The following is a 12,798-nucleotide window of genomic DNA, read 5'->3' as shown; positions in this document are numbered from 1 at the left end:
AGACTAAAATGCTAATTAATTGTTTGTTAAATGAATCCATCAATAACTCATTAAATAGTAGAAAAAAATGTGATCTATGACGTCATTGTTTAATGTTGCTGTTTTGTGAAAATAGAACTTTTGATTCCTACTCCTACTCAAGTCTCGATGAATTCACTCTTAAAGTTTCTAGTCTACATTTATTTATTTAAATGCATTCTGCAGTAACTTGATCGAGTTGAGATCAATATGCAGGGTAAGCAAGCACAAGTAAAATACCAGCTTTCTTAAAACCTTTTTCTCTATGTACTTCTTTGCTATACATAAAAGTTCAACCCTGTAAATATCCACACACACACACACAAATCACATTTAGTTCTGACATGTGATATCTGGACTGGAATACTGGCATGATCGCAAATAGCATAGGGTCTTTTCAAGTCTTAATCAGACCCTGCTACTAAGGAAAAGTGGACTCGAATTTTTATAGCACAAATAAGACGGATATCAAGGGACAGAATAGCAATAAGATAATATTAGATTAGGGTTTTTACATTTATTTAATCCTATGCCTTACTAGAAAATTTTAACGATCACATTAAACTAAGGGGGACAACAAGGATAGTGCAGCCTTCAAAAGAGTTACCCACCTTGATTTGAGACGCAAAAGGCTGGTAACGATTTAATTATTTTAAAACTTTGAAATTAAAAAGATACATTTATTTAAAGTTGGCTAGCCAACATAACTAGCATCGGGAGAAAGATAAAATGTTGAGTCCCATTTACCTTGATCAATACGTATAGTAATAATTTAACGCACGCACGCACACACTAACACACATATGTCGCCACCATAACGTGAGAAATCTATCTATCTATCTATCTATCTATGCATCTATATATCTATCTATCTATCTAAAAGTCTCTTCGTGGCCCATCTATGCGGGACACCACGATGAAAAAAGTCATAGAAAGATAGCTCTTTTATTTCTGCAAGTCGGACTAGAGTTACCCAACGTACCTTTCGCGGTGACAGAGAGCGAGGCTCAGAAAAAAAAACAGGGGTGGTGCGTATGTTACGCCGCGGGTCGGTTCTTAACTTATAAATGGCCTTCATGTCTATAATCTATATCTGTACTCTATATCTAATCTATAATCTATATCTAAAGATATAATCTTTATCTATATCTATATTTACTATCTATATCTTAATATATAATCTATATCTAATCTATAACTATGTATCTATTTATATATCTATAGGCTATCTGTTGTTGTTTTTTTTACCTTACGCAACGTAACGTTCTTCGACATAGACTTATGACCTGAATTGATGTGTAAGCCACACACACACACACACACACAAAGATTCTTTTGGCCCAAGAATTTTAGTCTCACTTAACCGCTTCCTCTCTTGGCCCTCACTCATACAACACAAATCTAGTCCTACCTCCTTTTAATACCTGAAAGTTCTTCGTCTACTTAATTGCTATATCGAAATATTTATCATACTCCTTTTTTTTTTCTTTTCGGCCGGACCCATCTCAACAATCGCTTTCACATTTTGTGTGCCCTTTTTAGCGGCCCCCGAAAGGGGAAAAGACGCTATTAGTTTTGTGCGAAATGTCTGTCCGTCTGTCTGTCTGTCCGTCCGTCCCGTTTAGATCTCGTAAACTAGAAGAGGTATTGAAAATCCGACTTCACAATATTTTAGACCATTCAAAGTTCTGATGCAACGGCTACTTTTTTTTTTCCTGAAAGCGAAAATTCTAATTTTTAAAAATCAATTATGCAAGAAGTTTTTTATAAGAAAAAGCTAATTAGTATGCATTATATGTTACACCTAATTAAAGACGAATAGTAATCTTATAAACATCATTTTCGTGAACATTTTTTTATATAGCGGAAATTTAGAATTCGAAAATGAGATTGAGCCTTTTCAAAGAAATTAACTTATTTAGTTCGAACCGAGGGTCCCGGGTTCGCATCCTGGTGAAGACTGGGATTTTCAACTTCTGAGTCTACCCAGCTCTAATGGGTACCTGACATTAGTTGGGGAAAAGCAAAGGCGGTTGGTCGTTGTGCTGGCTACATGACACCCTCGTTAACCGTAGGCCACAACGACAGATGAACTTTACATCATCTGCCCTATAGACCACAAACTAGTTAGGCCAGGTTCACATCTAACTTTACATTCACTTTCACGTATCCTTTGATCTGCGGGACGGTTGGGGCACTACACAAGATCTGTTAACCTTCTTTCTCCATTCTTATCTCTCATTTGTCTTTGATATAATTTCATTCGGATGTTCTTTCTGAAAATATTGAAGCCTACCTGGGTGGACCACTGGTCGTGCGGTTTGCGCGCTGGACTGTCGTTTGGATTTATCGACGATCGAAGGTTCAAACCCTGCCTGCTCCCATCCCCCGTCGTCCTGCGGGAGGTTTGGACTAGGAAGTAAACTATCTTCAACTCTGAAGGATTATCCGAATTATGTAAAACATTTTACTTCGGGGGCCGATTTTGAGTTTGTGTTTCCACACAAACTGTCTTTTGTAACCTTGTTGTTTATTATAATTATAATCACCAAACTTTTTAAAAACATTCTCTTGTTGATTGGGCTCATATCACACACTTTCTATGGTGGGTTTAAGTGGTAGTGATAGAAGGTTTCCGGGCTAGCTTTTCAAAAGTAGTTTTAAAAATTTAAGTTGCTATACTAGAATTTGAGCTCAATGGCTTAAGCCTTCTTTGTCGGAAAGTGCACACGCTACCAACTGAGCTAGACAATTTTTTTATGAAAACAGAAGGTTTATAGTTATCTTTTTTTTATTTGCAAATTTTTAGACGACGAGGTAAGACGTTAGACTTACAGAAAACTTATCTTCCCTTAGCTAGTATAGTCTCTATTTAAAATAAAATTAATTAAATATGTAATGATTCGTGTATTGTTAAGGGAAATGAATAATTCTGCAAAGTTTCAACTTGATCCAAGAAATGCTAGAAAAAAAGGGCATGATATACTATACATAGTTCTGTTAAGCAGACAAAGTTTTGCACATGCATCTTTCTAGACTAAATTTGCGCACCTTAACTGCATTTCAATTAGAAGCTTGTAAACATCTTATTTCAAGAGTAAATGCAAAACACAGAGTTGACAACAAAATGGATGACTTGTTTACATACGATTAAAGCTTTCTTATCGTATCTTATATAATATAGCTTTTACCAAGAACGATATATTATTTACAAAAGATGAATAAAAATACGGGACATAAAAGCGAATTGACACAACTTCAACCGAGGAGAGGAAAGTCACTGATATGCAGGTATGGAAAGAAGCGTCTCTCTGTCTTCTCATGGAAACATTTGAACATATTTTTAGCTTCCTGCACAGAGATGATCTTCTACAGGCCATGTCTGTGTGTACAACCTGGGAGTCTCTTATTTACAACAGTCCAAATCTTTGGACTAGACAAACATTCATTTTTGAATGCTCTCTCCACGTCAAGAAAAAGGGGGCTCCATGTGCAGGAGGAGGACCTAACGCATATTATCAGACAGGTGGTGGAAACTTAAGAGGACAGGCGGTCTCAGCAGATGCCCATGCATAACAGATCGGTCTTTCGCTGCTGGAATTGCGATGCTCCTGGCCATATTAAAAGGAACTGTACTCGAAGAAATGCAGGCCGTCTGAGAGGAAGAGATGGATTGGGTAACCAGCAAGTAGCCACCGCCCAATCTCAGAACCAGGAAAACTAGATTCTGCCTGTCTCGTGGGGCGGAGACAGGCAGCGAGATTCACAGGAAGCCCTAGACTTATCATTCCAGTCGTAACAATAATAATCCCAAGAATTCAATTTAGGGGTGCTAGCATGGCGGTCTATTTGTCCCTCATTGATGCAAGTGTCTAAAAATGAAACCCTTTGGCCAATACTAGTTGGTAAGTTTTGCTGTTATGGAATAAACTTTAATAATTGCCCTGAATACAATTAACTGTAACTTTGTTTTGTATAAACTTAATGGGGGAAGATTTTTATTCCTATTTGTAGCTGTCAATAAAAGCTAAGGCTTATACAAATGAAACCTAACTCGAGAGAAAAAGGAAGTTAAAGCTATTTCATTAATGTTTAAGCTTCTGAAGAAAAGTTTACTGTGAAAGCCAAGCTGTGCACTAAATGTTTGAAGTAAGGGAGAGTATTATCATTGTTATTGTTCCTGATTTAGTACAAGGTCGATATTGGGATCAATTTATATTTTATACTGGATAGAACTATGGTGCACAAAACATATTGAGCATTAAATATTGCAGCCTTTGTGATGTGCTATTAATTTGTATCTGTATTTGTGCTTGGGGTTTGTAAAGGCACCAAACTTATGTGTATCACTTGTCTAGCAAGTTTCTTTGCATGACTGGCTTGAAGATTGTGTGGGCCATTCAATGCCAAGCGTTTTTCTTCTGTTGCCAGTTTTTGTATAGATTTGTTTAGAGGTCTGTGATGTCATTACATTGATGACCTGTTTAATACCTCTCTGTTGTATTTCAAGCCGAATAGGCCAGTGGACCCATAACAGTAAGACAAAATTAATAGCCTTGAAATTTTATTATGTTTTTTACCACAATCTTGGTATCAATTCATCATTTTGTAATGTAATCTGATCCCAGGTATACTAGGCCATTTAATAACCGACCTTATGTACTGAAAGTTACTCACCTAAAAAGTATTTAAATTAGTTTATAGCCAGTTGCCAGCTTGGCTGGTAACTTTTCAAATTCATTTTCTCAAAGCTCATTTCACTATCCTATCATGGTATCACTGATTTAGTTGTATGAAATATATATATTTGGTCCTTTTAAGAAATAAGAGAAAAAAAGTCGAATTCATCATCTTTTAAACTGTAGTATGAAACCAAGTTTAAAAACAAAACAAAAAGATATTAAAAAGAACTTGTGAACTAACAGTTTCACTACAACCGCATCTCATACCTTTCAAACAAAATATACTCAACATGTTGTTTTACATATTCCTTAGCAAATAAAAATTTCAATACATTTTCATTGACATGCGCATTAATACTAGGCCAACAGATTTGTTAAAATTTACATAGTTAATGTACATATATTTTTAACCTCCATTACAGCTAGTCCAACTATTCCTGCAATATACAGTCTTGTAACCTTGACCTTTTGCCCAGATTCTCCAAAATATCTCCTGGTGAATAAAATAGATGATGATGCGGCTGAAGCAGGTGAGGTTTTTACAAGTTTACTTTGTCATTGAGTTGATTGTGGACATATTGTTATTTCTATCAAACTTTTTTTTCTAGTGATCTAGTAGTGCTCAGGTATTTTTTTTATCAAGTTGGGGTTTGATGCACATTTCTGAGCACTTGAAACCTGTAAATCATGATCAATTTTGTTGTCTTATCCTTAATTTACGCAGCTCTGATTTGGTTAAGAAAAACAAGTGATGTGTCTGAAGAGATGGAGGCCATGAAGAAAGAATGACAGGACCTCAGGAACTCACCAAAGGTAATTTTTTTTTATATTGAATTAACTCTAGTACAATGCCTAAGTGTCAGTTTAATAATTACTACTATTTAAGGTGTGAAAGTAGTATTTTCACTGTGCTTTAATTTGTTCACCCACTTGCAAGACAGCAACTTAAATAAAGCAATGCTACAAATTGTTAAGCAACTTACAGCTACTAGTGTTATTAATAAAAGTAAAGCCTTTATCCAACAATGCTATCAACAACTAATTAGTGCAGCCATACTGTATCATAAATGATCTCCATTACAGGTCACTAAGGTCAGAAGTGTACACACACTTGTATGTCTGTTCAGGTCACTAAGGTCAGAAGTGTACACACACTTGTATGTCTGTTCAGGTCACTAAGGTCAGAAGTGTACACACACTTGTATGTCTGTTCAGGTCACTAAGGTTAGAAGTGTACACACACTTGTATGTCTGTTCAGGTCACTAAGGTCAGAAGTGTACACACACTTGTATGTCTGTTCAGGTCACTAAGGTCAGAAGTGTACACACACTTGTATGTATGTTCAGGTCACTAAGGTCAGAAGTGTACACACACTTGTATGTCTGTTCAGGTCACTAAGGTCAGAAGTGTACACACACTTGTATGTCTGTTCAGGTCACTAAGGTCAGAAGTGTACACACACTTGTATGTCTGTTCAGGTCACTAAGGTCAGAAGTGTACACACACTTGTATGTCTGTTCAGGTCACTAAGGTTAGAAGTGTACACACACTTGTATGTCTGTTCAGGTCACTAAGGTCAGAAGTGTACACACACTTGTATGTCTGTTCAGGTCATTAAGGTCAGAAGTGTACACACACTTGTATGTCTGTTCAGGTCACTAAGGTCAGAAGTGTACACACACTTGTATGTCTGTTCAGGTCACTAAGGTCAGTAGTGTACACACACTTGTATGTCTGTCGGCAATACATCAAGTGCACAAGGCCAGCAACTCCTTGTGTATCTCATATTAAAACTTATTTTATTATCTTTCAACATTTACATCATCTGCAAGGTCTGAAATGGGTACTTTACTTTTTACTTTTTTTAGGGTTTACTAGAGTTGACAAAACTACCTATAGATATCAAATTGAAATATATTAATTCGTTTAATCAACTAAACATGAAACATAAGGCCTCAGTAAAAACACTCCACTCTCCACGGTCTCTTGCTAGTTTTTTAATGGCTTCCCAGCTCGTTCTGTCCTCTCAGCTTCATCTAGTATACTGGGTCGCCACGTTCTTTTTGGTCTTCCTCTATATCTTGTGCCTTGGGGGTTCTACTCTAAGGCCTGTGTAGCACTGTTGTTGGTATCTTTTCTAGGGCTGTGACCAATCCATCTCCATTGTTTTTCTAAAACCTGCACCCCTTATTTTTCTGTCCACCCATCTCTTGCAATGTGGTGTTTTCTATTTTTTCATACCAGTGTTCAAGTGTTGGGACATGGGTAGAAATTAAAGATTTAATAAATGAGAAATGGACAAGCTCTCATCTGAATCACAAGAAAGATGATGCCTATTACAAGCTTTCCCAACAAGATCAACATCAAATCTTTTGGCTCAGGACCGGACACAACAGAATGAGACAACATATGTACCTTAAGCTTAAAATTGGAACCAGCGAAATCTGTCCATGTGGAGTGTCACCAGAGTGCTGACCATGTCGTTCAAAACTGTTCTCTTTACCAACTGGCCCATACCAGACACTGGCCCCAAATCACCCCAATAGAAAGAAAACTATATAAAGAGCTCCCTGATTTGGAAACCACTGCGCAGTTCATATCATATATTGGTCTAGTCATCTGAACACTCCAACATAACAATGAGAATGAGGAAGAAGAAGAAAGATTTTTTTAAAGCATTGTACTTAGATATTAAAAAGAAACACTATTATAGACATTTAATCATGGAATTGATTCTCTCCCTACTTGAAGTCTCTCTTTAGTTTTCACTTTAAAAATAAAAAAATAAAACAATAAATCTACTTATAACTTTTTTTTTCATCTTACTTTAGTGTGCTTGATTTGATGAGGACCAGTGATTTGCGATGGCCACTAATTATATGCACAGTACTACAAATGTCTCAACAGTTTTCTGGCATCATTGCTGTGAGTTTAATATAATTATAGTCAATACAGTCGATAACCTATTTATTTAGAATTGATACTGATACATTGCTATAATAGCTTTGCTTCTTTTAATAAACCTAGATGGGACTTGGGTTGCTGGTTTGAGTTCATGTCCTTGATCATTGGTTTTTATGTGATGCAATGAGAGATTTCAGTTCAAGATGTTCTCTCATAGGTAAAATACCTAGATATACCTAGATGGTATTAAATGGTAGGTTTCCATTTGAAGATATTGAGTTGTAATCCTTTTGGGTTGGTAAATTTTTCATTCGAGATTCAATTTGAGTAGACATGTGTTCCTGAAATGCTTAGCAGTAAAACTTTAAAAAAAAAATCTCTCCATATAAAATATTTACAGTTCGGAACAGCAATCCCACCGATAAACACTTTTCCCATTACAGATATTATAAACTAATCATTAAAAAAATGCACCCAAATATTGAAATATTTTTTTAAAAATACTTTTTTGTTCTTATAAATTAAGCTACATCACTGTAGGGCCAGTTTTTATCCAATCCAGAAGTCCACAGGCTAAGATTTAGAATTCAGAGTGAAACACATCACTATTTTGGTTAAAAAGAAAAGACTTTTTTAAAAAAAAGTTCAGCCTCAAATAATTTTATACTATTCAACTTCAGTTGGAATACTACTCTATAAGTATTTTTATCTCAGCTAGTCTGAGCAAGGAAACTTTTCAGTATGCTACGGTAGCCACAGGTGTCATGATGACCTTCATATCTGCCCTGATCATGGACAGGGCGGGAAGAAGAACTCTGCACATGATTGGCCTCGTGGGCATGTGTATCTCCTCAGTAGTACTAGATTTAGTTGTTTGCCTTTCACTACAGGTATGTATAGATTACTTACTTAGAGCCTCCCACATCATTCGGTGCATTGGGCAGCAAGCTGTTTCCATAAAAATCAATCTTTATGTATAGATGGCATTCTTTTTTTTTTAAAACTAATATTTGTTTATAAAAACTACAGGGCTATTATTCCTTCATCTATTCCTTAGTCTGTTAGACAGTTCTGGCACCAGCAAAATCTGTCAACCATCTTTCTCCATTCCTCACTGTCTCTTTCAGTGTCCATTTTTATGTTATCTTCCCATCATTTTATCTGTCTGCCTCTTCTTCTTTTTCCTGGTACTGTTCCATGAAGGAAGGTTTTTGCAAGTCCTAAAGATTTTGTAATATGGCCATATCTTATATATTGTTTTCCAAACTGACTAATTTTTCATTGATTCATGATTAGTTAGGTGCAAAAAAAAATTATTTATAGTTTCAACTTGATCTGAGAGTGGGTGTGTGAGAAGAAATGTGTAAAATTATCTAGGGGGACCACACTCTACATAGTCATCCAGATCTGTGAATACTGAGGGATTACTTTCCCTTGTTGATATCAAAAAGATAATTACCATTAATTAATAAACTAATTGGTTACATTTTTTTCATTGATTCATGTCTTTGTCTATGCCAATGAATAATAGTGCATTTTCAACTTGATTCGAGAAAGTGTGTGGGGGAAATAACCTGTACAAACTTTTTACTAGACAGACAGTGAGTTGAGATAAGCTTTTTAAAAAGCTAACTATGTATAGTTTTATTTGCCATAGATGAGCATCTCTAATAGATGACTGGTGTCTCCTTAATAAGGTCCTTAATGTCTTTGAACTTTTAAGAAAGACCCATTTGAATATGAGTCTAGAAACATCAGCTTAGGCTTCTAAATCTCTTATGATTTATGATTGATATTTCAGGACCAATACCTTGGTTCATGGTGACTGAGGTGTTTGTGCAGGGTCCTAGGTCAGCCGCTGTCAGTGTTTCCGTGGTAATCAACTGGCTGTGCAACTTTGCTGTTGGCTTAGTGTTTCCTATTTTACAGGTAAGTACATTTTATGGGGATCTAAGTAAACAAGTAAAGTACCCTTTTCAGGCTTTGGGATGTATAGGACAAATGATGTCATCTGTTTCTATGGCTGACAGGGTGTCTTGTGGCCACCACAATGACCAACCGCTTTACTTTCCCTAACTAATGTTATTATAATTGGATGGACTCAAGGGCGTCCTTAAGATCCGAAATAAAAAATCCCAGTCTTCACTAAGTTTCGTAAGCCAAGCGCTTTAAGGTGGATCTAAGGTTAGAAAACCAAAATCTAGGAAAAGCTATTTTTTTTACATTTTTGCTTTGAGAAGATTTATTATATGTCTAGTAAGGCGAAAAAAAAAAAATAGAAATATGCAAATTAGGCATCCAATATGGCCGCCGCAAGGTTAAAATATAGTACTTGCAAAAAAGTTCATAACTTGTTTAAAATTAATTATTTTCAAAAGAAATTTGGCAGTCTATTAGAACTATGGCTGCTGCATTGGCTGAAGTAAAATAAACTATGTGGGACTATTTTTTATGATTTGGTGATGATGTGAAATAAGTCCTTAAAATGTAACTATTTTTTCCGCCGAAGGCTCCAAACATACTCCCATTAAAAAATAAGTAAATATTAAATGATGTTCAAGATTTTACTTGGGGCAATAGCTGATATAATGAGGCTTAATTGTACAAACTTTCATAGAGTTTGAACTAAAACTTTTTGAGTTATCAACTTTTTCGTGAAATAAAAAATGTGAAAATCAAGTTTTGAGAAAATTGAAAAATAAGTAAAAAAATGCTTACCAATAGTGAATAATTAATCCTAGTGACCTCCAGGGGTATAAATATCACCTTCTATCTCACTAGCCTTATCAGCAAAGCCTTTTTTCTGTGCTCTGAGGGTCTTTCGTCTCTTTTTGGATGTTCCAGTTGCATTGGATCTTTCTTTACTTTTTCGTTTTAAATCCTTTTTTGTGCACATTTGTCTTGAAAAGTATCCTTTGCCTAGTCCCAGTTTTGAATGAAGTTCTAAAACAGATTCTGCCCCATCATTAAAGTATGCAAGAGCACTGTAAACAGCCTCCTCTATTACATTCTTTTCGACATAGTACCCTTTGCTGCACCTTTCCCATATAAGTTTGTTCAATGCCTCGTTTGCGTTCTGTGTCTTGCCATGTAGACACTTGCTCAACAAACTTTTATCCGCTAACTCATCAAAAATAGGCTTGATGAAATTCAATATAACTTTAGGGAGTCCATGCTTATGCTTATATTGCAAGGGATTCTGGAGATACCCACACCATTCAATGCTACAATGTTGGTGCTGTGGGTTGTCATCAGATCTATATCTACTTAATGTACTCCTTCATGCTGTGCTGCTTTTTTGCTAAATGTTCTATGATTACATAATGACATGCTGTAAAAATAAATTGTCTGTTATATAAAGACAATTGCAGTTTAGTCATTGAAGTAAAGCATTAATTTTTACTCTATTGTACTCTAATTGCTCAGTTAATAAAACTAACTATTACTTTTTTTTTTCAACATTCTTCACCTTCACCTATACAAAAACAACAATCTATTCTGCATACATCCCAGATATTGACAACTATGATTTGACTACAATTATTACAATAACCATCATCAAAGTGTCCATTATTTGTATGTAGACAAAGTGATTTAAATTATTTCAAAATTATATCATTTTATACCATATTAAATACTAAGTGATATAACTTTAAGATAAAATAGGCTCTAATAATGTAGATAGAATTTTAATAGGTTATTAATTTTAAAATATTCAATTATTGTAAAACATTTTCAATGCTTGACTATTAATGTCTTCTTGTTTGAATGTAATTGTTATAAGCATAATATTTATCTAGTGGGTAGCTAGGGTGGGGGCAGTAGGGTCCAAATTTGAAAATCCCCCAGACCCCTACTTGAGGGGTCGTCCAAATGAATGTCCGAAATTTTTTGTGCAATAAATATTCAGCCAATGACATTTTATCTTGCTATTCATGTTGTTATGTAAATTATTGACCATCTTGCATGTATTCCACACATTAGACTTATCTATTTATTAAGTACATTATCTCAAGTCATGATGTCAAATATCAACACAAACTTAAAAGGCCAAGCCCCCAGAACCCCTAAATCCCTTACTGTATTTATCAGAGATGATTTTTCATGATTAAAAATTGAATTATTACTAAACTACTTTTTGTTTTCCTAACAGAAGTCCTTTCTGCCTTTCTCCGTCATGCTGTTGTTGTTCTTCATCTTCACCTATATGTTTGTCCCAGAGACCAAAGGCAAAAGTATTTCTGAGATTACCCAGCTGTTTAAATCTCCCACTATGGATAGATCAGAATCCAGAAATTCCTACAAAAGCTCAAAGAACAGATACAGCACCCAAGTCTTGATAATTGATAATTGATCCACCTCTCTCAGAAAAAGGGACGGAATATTATTTCCAGCTACTTATAGAATTTAGGTGGCTGAACTATTTTGGCTGCTGTTTTATTTTTTGAAATGTTAGTCTTTTGATTTAGTTTCATGTTGTTGGATAAATTTGTTATTTATAACATTTTATTATAATATATACAGGGCTTTCATTATTATATCAATGCAAATACAATTAATCAGTTTTAAAAAATATATTCATCATTTTAACATACCTCAATAGAATTGTGATAACACACCACAGCAGTTGTTTTATGAGATACCATTTAATACATTTAAAGGAGGCCAGAGACTTTCTTCCAATAAAGTGATTTAAAACTATGTACCCCATCAGTATTTTATATTATATTTATAAAACTAATTAAAGCAGCTTTATTCTGGCTGACAATGTCTGTGCTGGATGTGGCAAAATATGTAAGTTGCAGCTGGGGCTAGGTAGCCATGGGCAATACTGCTTTCATTAAATATTCAGACTTGAAGACAAGCCTTATTATTATTAATCTGGTCAGTAATTTCAGTGCAATATGAACACTAATGTTTTGTGTAACTATTTTTCAATAAGATTGTTTTCTATTAAAAATATTTTTATTATAAGTTTCAACTTTTATTGGCATTGATTACCTGAATGAGATTGTGAGATTCTGTTTTCAGTTATTTAATATTGATATTTTTCATGTCAATGTTTTGTTTTAGATGTTCCTTTGTAATTGAAGATTATTATATCCTAGCCCAAACTTCCTGCAGGACAGGGTTTGAGCCCAGGAAATTTGAGATGACAGTCCAGAGCATGTACCACATCACCAGTCAACCCAA

The 12,798-nt window shown here is 35.0% G+C and overlaps 1 protein-coding gene across 1 annotated transcript; it reads left to right on the top strand.

The window, feature by feature from the left end:
- The first annotated feature begins 3,944 nt into the window (after positions 1–3,944).
- LOC106077866 (solute carrier family 2, facilitated glucose transporter member 3-like) lies at positions 3,945–12,586 on the top strand. The gene is made up of 8 exons (XM_056004302.1): positions 3,945–4,554; positions 5,123–5,230; positions 5,425–5,488; positions 7,533–7,626; positions 8,286–8,582; positions 8,902–8,905; positions 9,407–9,534; positions 11,759–12,586. The coding sequence occupies exons 1-8, from the start codon at positions 4,494–4,496 to the stop codon at positions 11,957–11,959; spliced, it is 957 nt and encodes a 318-aa protein (XP_055860277.1). The 5' UTR covers positions 3,945–4,493; the 3' UTR covers positions 11,960–12,586.
- Positions 12,587–12,798: the final 212 nt, after the last annotated feature.

The sequence above is a fragment of the Biomphalaria glabrata genome, chromosome 11, assembly GCF_947242115.1.
Source record: "Biomphalaria glabrata chromosome 11, xgBioGlab47.1, whole genome shotgun sequence".
Classification (NCBI taxonomy): Eukaryota; Metazoa; Mollusca; class Gastropoda; family Planorbidae; genus Biomphalaria; species Biomphalaria glabrata.
The sequence above is the reverse complement of the archived record's forward strand: the minus strand, read 5'-3'. Positions and strand labels throughout refer to the sequence as shown.

Bases quoted from the DNA above. Each gene is read 5' to 3' on its own strand.
- LOC106077866 (XM_056004302.1), top strand. From the start codon at position 4,494: ATGACCTGTTTAATACCTCTCTGTTGTATTTCAAGCCGAATAGGCCAG. The intron at 4,555-5,122 runs GTAAGACAAAAT...CCTCCATTACAG, and splicing joins AGGCCAGTGGACCCATAACA to CTAGTCCAACTATTCCTGCA. The intron at 9,535-11,758 runs GTAAGTACATTT...TTTTCCTAACAG, and splicing joins TAGTGTTTCCTATTTTACAG to AAGTCCTTTCTGCCTTTCTC.